This window comes from Octopus bimaculoides, chromosome 1, assembly GCF_046866305.1.
Source record: "Octopus bimaculoides isolate indiv1 chromosome 1, ASM4686630v1, whole genome shotgun sequence".
In the NCBI taxonomy this organism is placed as follows: Eukaryota; Metazoa; Mollusca; class Cephalopoda; order Octopoda; family Octopodidae; genus Octopus; species Octopus bimaculoides.
In genome coordinates, this window is record NC_142928.1 from 138,004,311 (window position 1) to 138,024,837 (window position 20,527).

Genomic DNA, 20,527 nt, shown 5'->3' on the forward strand with positions numbered 1-20,527 from the left:
CCTATTATTCTTGGAAGGGTCATGGAGAGAGAGTCCAGTCCACAAACAACTTCTTCGTAGAGTCTAATCAGGAGCAACTGTCATTACACTTTCCAGCTGGATTTCAAAACATGACCAACTGAGACCATGGGTATTATCCAACCATCTTTTTCTTGGTCTTCTCCTAGTTCTCCTACAAGTTTACTCAGCTCAAAGAATCCATCTTGCAATTCTTTTCTGTGACTCCTTTCAAGCGGGCCTCACATAGGTGAGGTAGTTGAGTTCCTTTCGAGCATTGGGCCCCACGGAGGCAAAGTGGATGAGTTCCTTTCAAGTGTTGGTCCTCACAGCGGCAATGACCAAGGCCTTCGGCATTATGTTCTGCTTGAGAAGAAGACCCATCAAGCCAAACAAAATTGCAGTCGTGGCAGATACTGGTGTCACACAAATGGCACCTGTGCCAGTGGAACGTAAAAGCACCCATTACACTCTTGTAGTGGTTGGTGTAAGGAAGGGCATCTAGTCATAGAAAACCATGCCAAATCAGACTGGAGTCTGGTGCAGCCTTCCCACTTACCAGCCTTGATCAAACCGCCCAACCCAGCATGGACAACAGATGTTAAATGATGATGATGACGATGATGATTCTAATCATACATCTGTAGTACATGAGCAGAAGTAGCAGCTCAACCTGGAAAGACTTCCTGATCTCTGAGCATCTTGTTGAGAAACATTACTCCAGCAGCCCTTCAGAAGACCTCATTTTGGCCACTTGTATTTGTGATTTTACCCTTTTAGTCATTACCCAACATTGGGTTTGATTGGATAGCCTATATTCAGTCTTCTGCAGGACAAAGGCATGTTTTCTCCACCAACTACGGCCTGATATGTAGGCTATGAATTTGAACTTCAGATCATACTGGTTTGATGAGAATGCTCTGTCACACTGGTTTGACATTGCTAGGCAGAGGGATGCAGTTTCTATACTCTTACCTCAGAGTAGTTAAGTCGAATACATTGACCCCAGTTCTCATTTGGTCCTTATTTTATCAACCCCGAAAGGATGAAAGGCAAAGTCAACCTTGGTGGAATTTGAACTCAGAATATAAGGACAGCCATTTCGTCCAGTATGCTAATGATTCTGCCAGCTTGCCAACATTAGATAGAATGAATTTTAGTAGACAGGAAACAGTATGAAAGCCAGTAATTGGGTATTACATATTCTTAATGGGCAGGTTTTGCGAGACACTGTGGAAGCCTTGTCCATGGTGCATAGGCCAGGATGAGGCAAAAGCTCAACCAGTGGACACACCTACAACTGATTTGGATACTCTGATGTCTGATGGCATGCTGGTTGGGAGAGCAGCAGTTGCAATGTCTGACTGGCTGGTTCAAATGGTATCAGATGTGACACCTGTCAACAAGTGTATTAGGCAACTGAGGATTTGACATTCTCTGGCTGTCATCATCATCATCATCATTGTTGTCGTTGTTGTTTAATGTCCGCTTTCCATGCTTGCATGGGTTGGACGGTTTGACTGAGTACTGGCAAGCCAGAAGGCTGCACCAGGCTCCAATCTGATCTGGCAAGGTTTCTACAGCTGGATGCTCTTCCTAACACCAACCACTCCAAGAGTGTAGTGGGTGCTGGCATCGACCATGTTTGAATGGTGCTTTTTATGTGCCACCAGCACGGGAGCCAGTCAGGCAGCACTGGTAATGGCCATGCTCGAATGGTGCTTTTTACATCCCACTGGCACAGGACCAGTCAGGTGACACTGTAGAATATATCTAGTTGACATATGGCGCTAAAGCAATGGTGCATGTAGAAAGACAGGAAGACATGTTATTGGCTCATTACATCATTAGATATGTACATGGAAGAATAAGGACTAGTGAAGGCAGGTAGAGAATGTGGTTGATGTCATAGTATTAGTTACAAAAAAAGTGTATCATGGTAAATTTCATGGGATCTGGTGATGAGGGTAGGGAAGTAAGCACTCCAGGGAGGAGAAGACATTTTATTCTCTTAGACCAGTGGTTCTCAACTGGGGTCCATATGATACTTCAGGGTTCACATAAGATTCTATTGTTAAAATTTATGTGCAATAAAATGGTTATATTTTAACTATACACAAAATATTTCCACAATTTTTTCTTAGAATATTTAATTATAAAAATGTAATAGGATTTTTTAAACATTGAATGACTATGAAGGCACATCCAAGTTAAAATAGGAACCATAGGGGTTGACAGATAAAAGAATGGTGGAGAAACCCTGTCTTAGAGAATCAAAGAAATGTTCAAAAACAAGAAAAACGGCATAGCTTGAAAGAAATGGAAAGAAACCAAGCTGAAGACAAGAATGGACTTAAAACAATAATTCTTCCTGACGCAGAGAATAAGTTTAGCTTTGGTTGAACATAGTCAGGAATATTCTTTAGATGATGCCAAAACTATAAGTAAAATGCAAGGAGAGGAAAACTGTATATATACATATATAAAACAATTACATTTTGGAAGAGTTATTTTAGCCATTTTAGCTCACAACCTGTCAAATTCAGTTTTCACTTTTTGAGGTGTCAAAATCTGTATCCACCAACTTCAGATTTAACTGTGGGTGTATGTATGTGTGTGTGTGTATATATATATATATATATATACACAATGTATGTGCATATATGTAGGTATAAAATGTGTGTAATATATATATATATATATATATATATATATACATACATATACATACACACACGCACACATTTTACACCTACATATATGCATATATATATATATATATATATATATATATATATATATATATATATATATATATATGTGTATATATATATATATATATATACATACATATACATACACACACGCACACATTTTATACCTACATATATGCATATATATTAATAATTTTATCATTATTAATAAATTATAGGGTAGCAAAAAAATTTTAGAAATTTTATTTACCACCAGTGGTCTAGCGAGAGTAAAAACATAAGTAAAAACATATATATATATATATATATATATATATATATATATATATATATATATATATATACATATACATATATATACACACACACACACATATATACATACACATATATACATTCACATATATACACACACATATATAATACACACACACACACAAATGCATGTGTATATATAAATATTCATGAAAACATATATATATATATGTGTGTGTGTGTGTGTGTGTGTGTGTGTGTGTGTGTGTGTGTGTGTGTATTTCTATTTATCTTCCTATCTGGTTATCCTCATGCATAACACATTGTTGAATGACATCAATTTCGTCAGCAGAGAAGACTTTCACTCTCTATTATAATGAATACTTTCTCCTAATACTTTTGTCATTAATAAAACCGTGGTATAACGGATATCTGGTTTGCATGAATAAGAAGCACTGCCTTTAGAGAAGATTTGTAGCAATATTCAAATGGTAGCTTCAAACTGTTAAATAATACATGGCATATTTAATAAAAGCACTTTAGCAAGACAGGAAACTGAAGTCAGTTACTACAGGTCAGAGAACTATTAAGAGAAATTCTAGTAGACTTTTGAATTGAATCAAGATCTGTTCGAATTCTACAGAAAAAAAGGCCTCAGAACATCCTTCAGTTGATTACATGAAAGAGTGAAGAGTTATGAGAATGAAAATTATCTCCCAAATACTGACAGTAATTACACTAGAAAACTGTAAGCTAATGATGGGGTTTATATAATTCTTGTTCATTTATCATTCATTTATTGAAGGTTTACACTGCAACCCCATCAGCATTTATGTTGCTTCTCTACAGCATGAAACCTGTTCAGTCCTACCCCATTCTCTCACATCACACCCTCCTAACATAAAGTTCTCTGTCCTTTCCACTCGTAGTTCATAATCTTGCAAGCCGCGACAGTGCTAGAGGCATAATAAAGCACCAACATCGCTTGACAACCAATGCTGGTATGTTTACGTCCCCGTAACTTAGCGGTTCGGCAAAAGAGACCGATAGAATAAGTACTAGGCTTCCAAAGAATAAGTCCTGGGGTCGAGTTGCTCGACTAAAGGCGGTGCTCCAGCATGGCCACAGTCAAAAGACTGAAACAAGTGAAAGAGTGACCGGGATTGTAATCGCTCGAAAACACCAGTTGAATAATTAAAAATGTTATTTTGCAAAAGTCACCCAAACTTTTAAAAATATTTTCAAATTTATTGAAATACACAAGCAATCTATTAGATTACAATCAGTGTAATGAATGTGTTAAAGCATTTTTTTTTTCTGTTTTACTATTTAATTAGGGGTCAAATAGTAGCACTGTGGCTCTTCAGTTTATCAGAGTCTCCAAGACTGTCAAAAGCGACAGAAGAAGTTAGCCTCAAACTAGAATGAAATCTGATAAAGGTACCCAAGAACCATGTAGCAAGAAATAGGGTTTACCACTTTAGAATTCATCATGCAAAGAGTTGGAATAAATGCTACAAGGCATCTTGTCTAATGCTATGATTGTTCTGCCAATTGACAGGCTGGGACTGATACTTTATTTTATTGGCCTCTAAAGAAAGAGAAACTTGACTTTGCCAGGATTTGAATTCACTATGCAAAAAGCTGGAATACATATTGCAAGACACTTTGTCCTGTACCATACTAAAACTGCCAAATCGTTGCCTTATAATAGTCATTTAGATAACAATAGATAAATAACAGTTGCTTAAATTAAGATACATTTTTAATTATATGTTTAGACAGAAGTAAATTTAAAACATATACACATAATCCAAATACAAGGATACTTCAACTTAAGTTGGTAACTGGTTCCAAGACATGCAACTTAATACAAAAAAAAAAAATACAAAAAACATGAAAAATCCTTTTTAAAAATGTATTAGCTTATCTTTTCTAACAGATGGTTTGAACATATTTTCACGTCTATTCTAGTTGATTTTCCACTTCAGTATTGCGTTTTAGGTGCTTTGTTTTTTTCAAACTTTTATGCTTTTAAATATATTCCCTGAAACTGACATAAATTTGAAAAAGACATAATTCAAAATGACATAAGTTTAGGCATGCCTGAACATCATAAAGCATAATGCATCACATATGTGCATGTATGTATTATTTATGTATGCATCTCTCTCTTTACACACACACAAACACATATAAATATATACATACATATACATGGTGCAGTGAATATATTGTTGTCTAAATTATGCAAAAATGAAAATAACACTAACATCTCATTTTAACAGATATATTCACCAAAATTACATAAAAATATCTTGAAATACTAAAGAGTAAATTTATTTAATAAAATTGCCATTGGTTTCAACCATGGCCTCCAGACATCAAGGAATCACCTGCAACTCTTCTGGATGGTCTCCTTGTTTAAGTTGGTGCCATAATCCTTGCCTTCAGTTCATTTTTGATGTTACAAGGAGTTTTGTTGGTCTCTCATTCAACTGCACCCCACACATTTGCAGGGGGTTGAAGTCTGGGGAGTTAAGTGGCCAGATGTTAGGGGTGGTGTGGTCACGGAAATTGTCTGACAGTCATGACTGGGTTCTCCTGCTTGTGTGGCATGGTGCAGAGTCCTGCTGCCAGACATAGGGTCTTCCAGCAGCCACCCTCTTGATCCAGGGCAGCACTACCTCTTCCAGGCATTTGATGTAGGCCACTGTGCTGAGTCTGAGGCAGTGTGGGAAGATTAATGGAGGCATAACGTTGCCATTACTAGTGATCATTCCAAACACCATGATGTTGACTGGATGTTTGGTTTTTATCACCCTTGGTACGTGTTTTGGGGATATGGCAAGCCAACAGTTATTCTGTGTGTTCACCATCTGTTCATATTGGAGCTTCTGGCACAAATGCCAAGCAGTACAGCATGTCGATTCCAAATTTCTGGCATGGTGAATTGTGTCATGGTGGTGTTTTTCTCACAGACTGTGTAGTTGAAAAAATCAAAAACAATGCACATGGGCAAAATTAAAAATACAAAATGGTGACAATTTAACCATCACACCCTGTATATATATGTTGTTGTTTGTTCCTTCTTGAGTCAAGCCTGGCTCATAAGGGCTGGTTTCCCGGTTTCATTGGCACATAGGTTCCCCACATGGACAGAATGCCAGTCTGTTGCAGGTGAGCTGATAGATGCAGGAGGAAAGAGTGAGAAAAAGTTGTAGCGAAAGAGTCAGCAGAGGTTTGCCATTACCTTCTGCCAGAGCCATGTGGAGCTTAGGTGTTTCGCTCACGAGCACACACATCACCCAGTCTGAGATTCAAACCTGTGATCCCTCGGTCATGAGTTCACTGCTCTAACCACTAAGCCATGTGTCTCCATATATATATATATATATATATATATATATATATATACCATCAACATCATCATCACCAATGTTGTTTAACGTCTGCTTTCTATCCTGGCATGGGCTGGATGATTTGACTGAGGACTGGCAAGCCAGAAGGCTGTACCAGGCTCCAATCTGTTCTGGCAAAGTTTTTACAGCTGGACGCCCTTCCTAACCCTAACCACTCTAAGAGTGTAGTGGGTACTTTTTATGTTCCACCGGCACAAGGGCCAGTCAGGTGGTACTGGCATCAACCATGCTTGAATGGTGCTTTTTATGTGCCACCTGCGTGGGAGCCAGTCAGGCAGCACTGGCAACAACTACGCTCGAATGGTGCTTTTTACATGCCACCAGCATATATATATATATATATATATATATATATATATGTATATAAGAAGAATTCAAGTGGGGTTCCAAACTCAGAACAGCTGTTTTAAAAGCACAAAAGGCATTCTTGGAACCAACCCTTGGTTGGATCTGCAGTGGTGCTGCAGTTTATACTGGATTTGACAACTATGTATATATGTATATGTCTATGTGTATATTTATATATATAGATAGATGTGTGTGTGTGTACATACAGTATACTACCAACAAAGGATAACTAAGAGTTGCTTTAAAGCACTGAGCCATTCCTGATCCTACATGTTGATATACCTAAATTCTAATGGATCCTGTATCTGATGTATAAGGAATGAAGCCAGTATGCTCCGTTGGATGTGTAATGTCAATGTGAATACCCGTCAGAGTGTAAGTATCTTGAGAGAAAAGCTGAACATTAGAAGCATCAGTTGTGGCGTGCAAGAGAGACGATTGCGCTGGTATGGACATGTGGTGAGAATGGAGGAGGATAGCTGCGTGAAAAAGTGCCACACCCTAACAGTTGAGGGAACCCGTGGAAGAGGTAGGCCCAGGAAGACCTGGGCTGAGGTGGTGAGGCAAGACCTTCGTACATTGGGCCTCACCGAGGCGATGACTACGGACCGAGACCTTTGGAAATGGGCTGTGCGTGAGAAGACCCGGCAAGCCAAGTAAGATCGTTGCCAGTGCCCCTGGACTGGTTCTTGTGCGGGTGGCACATGAGATGCACCATTTTGAGCGTGGCCGTTGCCAGTACCGCCTGGCTGGCTCCTGTAGGATTTTCGAGCGAGATCGTTGCCAGTGCCCCTGGACTGGCTTGTGCGGGTGGCACATAAAAGACACCATTTCGAGCGTGGCCGTTTTCGTGCGGGTGACACGTAAAAGCACCCACTACACTCTCTGAGTGGTTGGCGTTAGGAAGGGCATCCAGCTGTAGAAACTCTGCCAAATCGGACTGGAGCCTGGTGTTGCCATCCGGTTTCACCAGTCCTCAGTCAAATCGTCCAACCCATGCTAGCATGGAAAGCGGACGTTAAACGATGATGATGATGATGATGATGATATATATATATATATATACATTGGGCCTCACCGAGGCGATGACTACGGACCGAGACCTTTGGAAATGGGCTGTGCGTGAGAAGACCCGGCAAGCCAAGTAAGATCGTTGCCAGTGCCCCTGGACTGGTTCTTGTGCGGGTGGCACATGAGATGCACCATTTTGAGCGTGGCCGTTGCCAGTACCGCCTGACTGGCTCCTGTAGGATTTTCGAGCGAGATCGTTGCCAGTGCCCCTGGACTGGCTTGTGCGGGTGGCACATAAAAGACACCATTTCGAGCGTGGCCGTTTTCGTGCAGGTGACACGTAAAAGCACCCACTACACTCTCTGAGTGGTTGGCGTTAGGAAGGGCATCCAGCTGTAGAAACTCTGCCAAATCAGACTGGAGCCTGGTGTTGCCATCCGGTTTCACCAGTCCTCAGTCAAATCGTCCAACCCATGCTAGCATGGAAAGCGGACGTTAAACGATGATGATGATGATGATGATATATATATATATATATATCCCTAATAAACTCAGTGATGAGCTTCCAGTTTCTAGTGTTTGAAGCAATTAACAAAACCTCCTGGATATAAGATTAGTCTATTACAGATAACTTTCCTAGACTGCCTTATATCTATTCTACAACTAAGGCATACATAGGAAACTAGAATTAAGCAATTTGACCTGAAATGATAAAAAGACTTGCAGAAGAAGAAGGACCCAAGAAATGGCCAATCACTTGTTTGTTCATCTGACATTTTAGAAAACAAGTAAGAGGGTGGAACGTCTATTTTTTACCCCAGATCGCCTTCAAATCACACCCTAGCTGCTTACAGAATAATGCCTTAGAGAATGAAGTCCCTGATATAAAAAAAACAAAAAAACTCATGACTGGAATCCCTTTGGTCATAGGGACAGCAATTTTGTGGGTGAGCGGGGTTAAGTTGATTACATCAATCCCAGTATTCAACTGTTACTTATTTTATCAATCCTGAAAGGATGAAAGGTAAAGTTGATCTCAGCAGAATTTGAACTTAGAATGTAAGGCTAGATGAAATATCGCTAAGCATTTTGCCCAGCATGCTAACGATTCTGCCAGCTTACTGCCATGTTCCAAAGAACATGAATTAAATTGAAAAATTTTGATGGAAGGTTCTTAATTTGGATCAGTTTCAAAGAAGTTTGTATCAAAGGATCAGGGTGGTCTCAGGTACATTGGTATCAAAAGGGTTAACCTATATTTCACCAATTTTCTCACAACAATAACAAGAGACTCAGACTGTACTTCAGTAATTTGCAGTCAAGAATATGTTCACAGTAACCATTCGGGGAATGCTACAAATAACAGGCCACCATCCTTTCTTGTAACTCATAGAAACATTTATTAATTAAGAAGAACGAATATAGATAAAAGCTCTCTCAGTAATTAATATTTGCACTGGTTCAAATTGCATCCAATTATCAAATAAATGTTAATCAGTTTATAAGCAAATTTTAATTAAAATTCTATCACTTGGAATACTTTTGGTGAACAAGTCTGTATGTATGTATGTGTGTGTGTGTGTCTGTGGAGGCAACAACAAGCCTGTTTCCTTGTTATTTTCAATCAACAGACATTCTTTGGTAAGTGCTGCAGAAGGATTTAAGTAAATTCTTGGTGACCCAAGTTTTCAAACCAAATGTGATTATTTCTAATTGTTCCAACCCCTAACCTCTTTGTGAAAGGCATAAGTGTCACCATTCCTTATACTGTTATTCTCTCTTGTAAATATGAAGCCTGAAGTCTAATTAACTAGTCAATTAATAAAAGTTCTCTAAATTAAATTGGAAACAAGAATTGATTTTAATGTTGTTGCTTAATTCCAGGTTTGACTTAAATGAGCAGACATATGCTTAAAGTTATTCCCCACCCCCACTTTACCTGTCCTATGTATCTCATGTGATAAGCAAGACATATTTCCTTGGCCTCCATGCCTCATATATGATAGACATTTCCAATTACATTTCAACTAGCAGAGTAAATTGGGACTTATAAAAGGAAAGCTTTACTCAGAATGTTTGAAGCAAAGGCTGTTTAAAAGTTTAAAAACAAACATGGGTATTTGGAACAAACTTATGAAAATGCTTAGAACAGGCAAATAGTTAACCATGACTATTTCATCTGTTAGTATATAAGGAACTATAATTTTTAATTTGACTTCCCTTAAAGTTGATAGAGTGTGATTTGAAGGATATTTGGCTGCTATTTCTAGATGGTCCAGTAACCACATTGAGACCTCTGCCTCCATTGGTAATGAGGTTATATAATGGCTATTGTCTTTAAGAGACGTCATATTAAACATCATATTACATAAGAAGTTTATTTGCAATGAAAATATAGATGAAAAAAAAAAGGAAATAACAAGATATAAATAAATACACAAAAAAAAATGTTCAAAAACCATAAGCAGAAGAAAGATTTGTGATTAAAACATTGCAATAGCCAGTATGATGTAAACAGGTGTGTGCTGAGAATAATGGTAAAGTTTACTATAGAAGGAGAATGGAACGGTGATGGTAACATCTGATGCAGTAGGACAAATACAGTTTTATATAATATAAAGTTAAATCCTGGATGTAGAGTTAGCACATGTATAATCTCTTAAGGACCTTGGGTAAGCTTTTGGCACTTTAAGCAGCAAGAGTGATGGTAAATACTCTCAAAAATATGAAAGTGAGTTTGTTGGTGAACAAAATTTGAGGACTAAGTAGATACACACAAAATGATAACGATAATTTATATTAGAAAAAGACTAGTATTGAAGACAGAAAAAAGGTTTTACAGATCATGATAGGAATCAATTGAAGAATTGGATAATAAGTAAGAGAAGAGGAAAGATGTACAAATGGCATTTAAATATAACTAAGAGTTGATCAGCAGTTACAGTTGAGAATATCTGCTCCAATAGAAGGAGATGATCTGCAGTTAAAGATGAAAAAATCTGCTTTAACGGATGAGATGGCCTGCAGCTTTTCATTAGGTGAACTAGAGTCATGCAACAACTTGCCATAACAGATGAAATGATCTACAGTTTCAGATTAGATGACCTGCAGTTGTAGATTAAATTATCTGTGGTTACAGATAAGATAACCTGTAGTAGTAGATGAAACGACCTGCATTTATTGATCGACTACTACAGAGTAAATGACCAGCAGTTACAGATGAAATTATCTATAGTAACATATGAGAAGATCTGTTGTAGCAAATGGTATGTCTTGCATTTACTGTCCCACTTTTATTGAGAAGATGAGCAACTGAAATATATGATATAACTTGCTGTAACATGGAATGTAACTGTGTGTAGTAGAGATGTCACAATTTAACAGGTAAGGGGAAACAGAGTGAAAAATAAGGTGAGAATATACAGGAAATTAAATAAACAACTGGACAAAATGACAAGTTGTAATAGATGCTACTTTCAGATGCTACCTTCAGAAAGATGAGAAGTAAAAGATGCTCTCAAGATAACTTGTACAACTGAAATTAGCAGTTGTAACCAATGCTCTTATACTGAACAGTTATAATAGGAGCTATACAGATGCTAAGTTACATCAGAAGCTGTCAAGGTGACTGGCAACAATTGCAGCACCAATAGCCAAGAGACAAAATGCTTTTATAACATTTGAAATTAGTGCATATTATCTTGAAGTGCAGCAAAGGTGAACAAGTTGCAGTGTAAGCAACAAGAGGGATGGATCTCTGACATGTAATTCTATGAAGGCCTGAAAGATAGCCTTTGCAGTTATTGCAAAAATGTGTATGACAGACATAAGGCTGAGAGAGGAGCACACACACGATATACATACATACATACAGTCTCACCTTGAAATGTATATATCTCAGTTCATTTGTTATCTTCAACATCCTCTTTCTGTACTTGCTGCTTGTCTAAAAAATCAGATGTGACAAGCTATATGCACTCTCTATATGCTGCCTGTTTTAAAACTAAATGTTACATCATATACAGGTATGTTTCTATAACTATTTAAAGTACGATATATATGTGCTTAGGTAGCTATTAAAATATGTTATAAACTTATATATTTGTGTATATATATATGTAAAGGCACAAGGGCAAGGTTTGGGTGTTGTATTCACAATTGCAAGATTGTGGTTTCACTTCCTGGACTGAATGGTGAGTTGTGGTTCTTGAGCAAAACTCTTCATCTCTTGTTCTGCAATCACTTCGACACCTGATGTGTAGTACACTGTGCACCTGTTCAGGTGATGCCAGTTTGATGGACTGAATGAGCTTTTGTACAGCACAAACATTCGATCACTATATCCAAATCATTTGTGCAGGTTGTTTGGCAAGAACTTGCAGACCCGTTTTTCTCAAACTCCAAGTGACTACCATTTTATACACATATGATGGACTCTCCTGTTGGTTTCAGTGTATGAGGATCTGACAACCTACACTTTTTTTGTCACTCGTAATGCTTATGTCAAATGTGACACTTGAGCCATACCAATGATTTGCAAAGCTCACAGATGTTGCAAATATGAGGATTATGGGTCAGTGCAAGCAGTATGTTTGCAGTCACTTTTCTTCTTTGCCATGCACCCCTAAGCCTGTTAATGCTCGTGGAAAGAAAATCTCTTACACCATCTTAACATGATGATCTTCTTTCTGTTCACATCAAGGCTGTTTGCTCAAAGGTGTTGTGAGCTATGTTGACTGCTGAGAGGTTACTCTTCAGCTTGTCCTTATATCTATGCCATGGTTGACCAACATTCCTGTGCCCATTATCAAGCTGGCTATACACGAAGACTTGGGTATTCTTTCGTCACTCATTCTGATGACATGATCATCCCAGTGCAATTGCAACTGCATATGAAAGCTTTCGATTCCACCAATCTTACAGTTGCTAAATAGGTCGACATTAGATACAATCTTTTAGAGTACAACTGCAGATTGTCCTGAGACAACTTTTGGTTAATGTGCTACCTATATGATATCCATGATTCCAAACAATATAAGAAAACAGTAAGTAGTATTATATATATATATATATATATATATATATATATATATATATATGTATGTATGTATGTATATATGTATATTTAATAAGTCTTAGGGTAGCAAAAAAATTTAGAAATTCAATTTACTACCGGTGGTCTAGCGAGAAAAAAAATTAGTCCACAGACTATATATTATTCATATAAAATACAGTGTACATTTAATACACATCATAGCTGCTCTTTCTAGCAGGTCAGATGTCCTATTATAGGCATCTCTGATGTGTATTAAATGTACACTGTATTTTATATATATATGTATATTGAAAAGGTGAAGAGGTTTCCCATAAGTAAATTTATATTAAAAAACAAAAAGAAGAAAATGCTTTGAGAACTTTATCTTGGATAAGAAAAGGAATATATTTACATTTCAATCAAAATATGCATCTTGTGTATGTGTGTGTGTGTGTGTGTACGTACAAATACATGCTGTTGCTGTCTTAATTGTATGAGTTGATTTCAGTATATTATTAGCGCTTAATTTTATCAACTTCCAGCAAGACAAAGAGCAATGTTGAACCAGATGCAAGTTGAACTCAGATTCATATGATAGCGAAAAAGCATAACATTTACAGGGGACAGTGGACCCTGAAATAACTGTACCTCACAACCTTGTTCTTTGTTAGATACTTACCTTGAAGAATATTTTGTTCTTGTTCATTTAGTAATTTCAGTTCCCGTTTTTTCTCTCTGAGAATGTTCTGCAAAAATCAATGTAAAAATAATAAAACTGATAATCAAACCCTTTTTTTAGTTTTTGATAAATATTTGAATTTATAGACATGATTAACTCATAATTTATTATTTAAAATGACAAAGAAATGTAATCTGTTTTGATTTGAAATAACAATGGTTAAGGCAGGATTTGAACTTGAGAATTGCTAGGGGACAGAGAGGGAGCACATTAAAAAAATCAAAACTTGAAGGAAAATGAATATGTAAACAAATATACATAAGTAAATAGAAAAAATTACTTGCTCCAGCATGGTCTTAGTTAAATGACTGAGAAGAAAGAAAAAATAAAAATCCAGAAATGAAAAGAAACAGACGTTTCTTCATCTGGTAATTTTATACCTTTAGTTTGATATAGCGGTCATGTAATTCTACTTTCCTGCAACAATCTTCAAAAAGGACAACCAACCTGATAAAAAAAAAATGGGAAAATGCTTTGATAAAATATGGTAACATTCAGAATCTAAGATTATAAATAATGGTTATATGGTTAAGAAGGTCGTTCTGAACCACATGGTTTAAGGAGTCTTCAAACTATAGCCTCGGGCTCACCAATGCTTTGTAAATGTAATTAGTAGACAGAAACCCTAAGTGACCCATCAAATATATGTGTGTGTGTGTCTGTGTGTATGTAAAGGGTAAAGACTCCCTTTGGTGATGAATGACCATGGGATTGCACCTAGGCACAAGTCTGGGCGAGGTTGTTTGTGGTAGACCAGCTGTCACCCATGCATAGCAGCTTCTCTTCTCCATGCCACCAATGTTACACAAAGGAAAAACAAAGGCCGATACAGCTTGGCACCAGTGACGTCACAACTCATTTCAACAGCCAAGTGAACTGGAGCAACGTGAAATAAAGTGTCTTGCTCAAGAACACAACACAGCCTGGTTCGGGATTGAACTCACGTGTTCCTGATTATGAGCCTGATACTCTAACCACTGCGCCATGTGCCTTTACCTATGTGTGTGTGTGTATGCATTTGTAAATACACACACAAACAGAATGGTTATTATGTACATATTCTTGACAGCAGATTGATGATGATGATGATGATGATGATGATGCAAACCCCAGGTTAATGATGACAATCATTTTACTACAATCTTTTCATTAATTGCAAAATTAATTAAAATAAAAGTCTCTTAGAATATTGGTGAAATACATTTTGACCATTTTGATATCAATCTGTCTTTAGGTCGCTCTTGGTTCTTTGATACAAACTTCTTTTAAAACAATCTAAATTAGAATCTTCAAACAAATTACATGATGTGTGACTACAAAGTAAGATCTTAAACCTTTTGGTATTTAAACCAGCCATTATCCAGCCAAAGTATTCTACTTGTTTTATGTTCAAATTGGACAGATCTGATCTCTCACACTTATCCTACAATGTCAGTGAAATCATAGTTGTGGCTGATGCCAATGCTGTGCAACTGGCACCCATTCTGGTGGCACGTAAAAAGCACCATTCATATGTTGGGCCTCACAGAGGCAGTAACACGTGACCGAGACCTTTGACGATATGCCATGCTTTGAGATCATAGTCATGGCCGATGCCAGTGTTGCGTAACTGGCACATTTGCCGGTGGCACATAAAAAGCACCCACTACACTTTTGGAGTAGTTGGCATTGGGAAGGGCATCTGGCCGTAGAAACCATGCCAAATTAGATTGGAACCTGGTGCAGCTCCCCAGCTTACCAGTTTTCAGTCAAACTGTCCAACCCATGCCAGCATGGAAAATAAACGTTACATGATGATGATGATCCCTTTGAAGTCTCAAACCTACTAGTAGTAGTAGTAGTAGAAGCAGCAGCAATGGTGGTGGTGGTGCTGAAAGTGGTAATAGTAGTAGTAGTAGCAATGGTGGTGGTGGTGGTGGTGCTGAAAGAGCTAGTGGTAGTAGTAGTAGTAGTAGTGATGGTGGTGGTGATAGTGATAGTACCAGGCGGCACTTTTGGGTCTGCTGCAGGCAATATGTGTTTTTTGTGGGGTCCAGGGGGCAGCAAACAGAAGGGCTGACCCAGGTGGCACACACTCTAGGTACACTAGTTCTCAAACCTATGGAAATAATACACAATTAATTTTTAAAAAATGGGAATAACTAAGCATCAGATTTTACAAAGTAATCTGATTGGCAAAGGGTTAAATTAGAAGAATAATCCCTCTGCTAGAAATATATAGAAAAAAGAAAAAAGGAATAAAGAAAAACAAAAACTGCCCCTGCAGCTGTAGCCTTACCTCATGTAGCGAGCGCAAGATTTGATCTTCTCTACCAGTTGTTGATGTGTTGCTTGCTCAACACTATCACCATTCACAGATAAGATAACATCACCTGATTAGGAAAAACAAAGAAAAAAAAAATGATTAAAATGTGATGACATCACGACTAATGACTTATTCAGCAGGTTAATTAGTTGAAAAACAAATAAACAAACAAAAAAGTAATAGAAGTAGCAGTGGTGGTGGTAGTGGTGAAAGTGGTTGTAGTTGTAGTAATGGTGGTGCTAGTACTGAAAAGATAGTGGTCATAGTAGTAGTAGTAGTAATGATGGTGGTGGTGCTGAAAGAGATAGTGGTGGTAGTAGTAGTAGTAGTAATGGTGGTGGTGGTGCTGAAAGAGATAGTGGTGGTAGTAGTAGTAGTAGTAATGGTGGTGGTGGTGCTGAAAGAGATAGTGGTGGTAGTAGTAGTAGTAGTAGTAGTAGTAGTGGTAACAGCAATGGTAGTGCTGCTGCTGAAAGAGGTGGTCATAGTAGTAGTAGTAGTAGTAGTAACAGCAACGGTGGTGGTGCTGAAAGAGGTAGTGGTCGTAGTAGTAGTAATAATAGTAGTAGTAGTAGTAGAAGCAGCAGCAATGGTGGTGGTGGTGCTGAAAGTGGTAATAGTAGTAGTAGTAGCAATGGTGGTGGTGGTGGTGGTGCTGAAAGAGCTAGTGGTAGTAGTAGTAGTAGTAGTAGTGATGGTGGTGGTGATAGTGATAGTACCAGTAGTTGTAGTGTGGGTGGTGATAGTAGTAGTAGTTGGAAAGCTTGTTTTTTTAGCCATGTGGTCTCCGGTTCAAAACCACTGAGTGGCATCTTGGGCAAGTGTTTTCTACTGTAACCTTAGGCCTGCCAAAACTGTGAGTTGATTTGGTAGGCTGAAACTGAAAGAAGTCCTATATACGAGTGTGTGAAAGTGTGTATCTTTGTTTTGGCATCACATGATGGTTGTAAACAAGCATCACTGTCATGTAAGTGTTGTTGCTTGTTTTTAGCCTTCTGTGAAGAACATGTCTGGCCATGGGGTAATATTACCTTGCTGGGTGACAGGAAAGGCAACTGGCCTCAGAAAATCTGCCTCAAATTCCATCTGACCCATGCAGACATGGAAAAGTAGATGTTACACAATGCTGCTGCTGCTCTGTGTGTGTGTGTGTGTGTGTGTGTGTGTGTGTGTGTGCCATGTCAAATACACCCATACTGGTGCTATGTAAAAGCATCAAGTACACTCTGTTAAGTGGTTGGCGTTAGGAAAGGCATCCAACCAAAATGGACAACTGAAACCTGAACAGTCCTTCAGGTGGTCAGCTCCTGTCAAACCGTCCAACCCATGCCAGCATAGAAAATAGACATTAAATGATGATGATGATGATGATGATGATGATGATGATGATATGAAGAGATACTAGTACAATACAAAAGCTAAATATATTAATTTCAATCTTGTTCATTCTCTCTCTTTGAATGCAGACAATAGTAATTAGCCTGATAAACCTAGTTCTTTACAAAGGTTAATACTTCTGAACACAAATACACACATCATGTACATGCATTGTATAACATTAAGAGACTGCAACTTAATATATTTACATACATGTCTATGCATGTGTGCATATATATCCATATTTAGATAATAAAATAGAAGAGGGACAAATGATTGTCAATGACATTAAAATATGTCTGTATCTATTATATATCTCTGGAATTATTCTTACCCTTTATACACACACACACACATACACATATATATCATCATCATCGTCATCGTTTAACGTCCGCTTTCCATGCTAGCATGGGTTGGACGATTTGACTGAGGACTGGTGAAACCGGATGGCAACACCAGGCTCCAATATAATTTGGCAGAGTTTCTACAGCTGGATGCCCTTCCTAACGCCAACCACTCAGAGAGTGTAGTGGGTGCTTTTACGTGTCACCCGCACGAAAACGGCCACGCTCGAAATGGTGTCTTTTATGTGCCACCCGCACAAGCCAGTCCAGGGGCACTGGCAACGATCTCGCTCGAAAATCCTACGGAAGCCAGTCAGGCGGTACTGGCAACGGCCACGCTCAAAATGGTGCATCTCATGTGCCACCCGCACAAGAGCCAGTCCGGGGGCACTGGCAACGATCTTACTTGGCTTGCCGGGTCTTCTCACGCACAGCACATTTCCAAAGGTCTCGGTCAGTAGTCATCGCCTCGGTGAGGCCCAATGTACGAAGGTCTTGCCTCACCACCTCAGCCCAGGTCTTCCTGGGCCTACCTCTTCCACGGGTTCCCTCAACTGTTAGAGTGTGGCACTTTTTCACGCAGCTATCCTCATCCATTCTCACCACATGTCCATACCAGCGCAATCGTCTCTCTTGCACACCACAACTGATGCTTCTAATGTTCAGCTTTTCTCTCAAGATACTTACACTCTGACGGGTATTCACATTGACATTACACATCCAACGGAGCATACTGGCTTCATTCCTTGCGAGCTTACGTATGTCCTCAGCAGTTACAGCCCATGTTTCACTGCCATGTAGCATGGCTGTTCGTACGCATGCGTCATACAGTCTGCCTTTTACTCTGAGTGAGAGTCCCTTTGACGCCAGCAGGGGTAAGAGCTCTCTAAACTTGGCCCAGGCTATTCTTATTCTAGCAGCTACACTTTCAGCGCACCCACCCCCACTACTAACTTGGTCGCCGAGATAGCGGAAGCTATCGACTACCTCTAGTTTTTCACCCTGGAATGAGATAGAAGTTGTTTCCTGTTTGTTTACAGTCTTTATTGCACCTGAACATCTGCCACAAACAAAAACTAACTTGCTAGTTAACCTGCCTTTGATGTTGCTGCACCTCTTATGTGTCCATAGCTTGCACCGGGTACATCTTTTAGAGTTACTACCTACTCCTTTTCTACATACTGAACAATATATATATATATATATATATATATATATATATATATATATAGATAGATAGATAGATAAACTTACTTGGAAATAAATGCATGGCGTTCAATCACATAATAATATAAATAAAAAAAAATATATATATATGCATAATTACATGCATATATGTACATACATATATATGTATATACATATGCATAAATGGATACAGGACGTCACAAAACGTAAACAACATAAAATACGAAGATTATCAATGGGTATGTGAACAAAGAGAGAAACAAATGAAAAACAAGACAAGCAACATAAAGAAGGACACTTCATCAGTTGTTGGCTGTTCATCTACTCCACATTTGGAGCAGTGGAGTAGATGAACAGCTGACAACTGATGAAGAGTTGTTCTTTATGTTACTTGTCTTGTTTTCTATTTGTTTCTCCTGTTGTTCGTATACCCAAGTTTGCCTTTGTATTTCATGCTGTTTTCATATTTTGTGATGCCCTGTATCCATATATGCATATATATATACATGTATATGTAAATATGTATACTTGGGAACTTGGGAGACATGTGACAGTAGTAAGCTTGATCTCATGGAAGCGATGACAAAAACCAACATGATTGGGTGACATGCAGTTCTTAAGAAGCCCTGCCCATCTTGGTGAAATTGAGTCCCTGGTGTATGTGTGTGTGCGTGTGTATACGTGTATGTATGCATACACACATACATGTCACTCATGTTAGCAACACATGAAAAGTACCCAGTACACTCTGTAAAATGGTTGGTGTTAGGAAGGGCATCCAGTCATAGAAACCACACCAAAACAGATAACTCAAGCCTGGTGCAGCCTTCCAACTTGCCAGCTTCCGTCAAATCATCCAACCTATGCCAGCATGGACAACAGATGTTAAATAGTGATGATGATGATGGGTATCCTACCTAATCTCTTCCACAGATCATTCCCCTCCACTAATCATTTCTCGTACTCCAGCTCTCCTTTGATAACATTTTATGTTTCTAGTAACCTGGAACCGTTTCGTTTGTTGTACAAAGACTAGAAAGAAATGGGGCAAGCATGATCTCTGCTGGATGTGTAACTTTAGTGTATAAGAATGATGAGAAGCAAAAAAGAGGTAAGATAAACACTGAGTTACGTGAAGAATCAGATGCAATGAATAAGAGAGAAGACTGTAACAAAATGGACATATGATATAATTGGAGTATGACAGTTCAAATGTTAGACACTTCGAGTGGAAGGAACTTGCAGAAGAAGGCCATAAAAAGACATGAGAAGAAGTGGTTAAAAATAATCACTGGAGATTGGACTTCAAAAAGGAAGTGACAAAGGACCACAGCAACTAACGAAGCTCTGGTGCTGTAGGACTTGTCCTTGGGAACGAAGTGGAAATACAAATCATGATGACAATAATGTAGTTCTAAGTGTCATTACTGTGGGTACATGCTTCTTGACCCTAAGTCAGTATTCATCTAGTAAGGCTTATGATCAAAGACGTTCTGGCCATTACCATCATGTCATATTTTTAAAACGAGTGCATCAGAGACTACATAATTCAATGGGGTCCTTCTCCTTCAATTTTTTTTCCTTCCAAAGACAGTAGAATGGAATTCGAGAGAAATTTAACAGGGTTGCATTTTAAGCTGGTCATGCAACCAGAAAATGGTTTCCTCTTTGGCTTGTGTAGCCCTGAGCACGTGCACGTGTGTGAGTGTGTCATTGATATTGGGTTTAAATACAGATACACAAGTTTATTGTAAAAGTATAGAGGGCTATTTCCACCCAAATACGTATG

At 38.4% G+C, this 20,527-nt stretch overlaps 1 protein-coding gene across 4 annotated transcripts in view; it reads right to left on the reverse strand.

Annotated features, from left to right (window-relative positions):
- The window catches only part of LOC106880114 (uncharacterized), a 300,144-nt gene that overhangs the window by 8,833 nt on the left and 270,784 nt on the right, over positions 1-20,527 (reverse strand). For all 4 annotated transcript variants that reach the window (XM_052971027.2, XM_014929929.3, XM_089359146.1 and 1 more), the window contains exons 4-6: positions 15,800-15,893; positions 13,902-13,968; positions 13,462-13,528 (exon numbers count right to left, since the gene is read on the reverse strand). In XM_052971027.2, the coding sequence (XP_052826987.1) occupies positions 13,462-13,528; positions 13,902-13,968; positions 15,800-15,893 (228 nt within the window). The remainder of the gene's footprint in view (positions 1-13,461; positions 13,529-13,901; positions 13,969-15,799; positions 15,894-20,527) is intronic.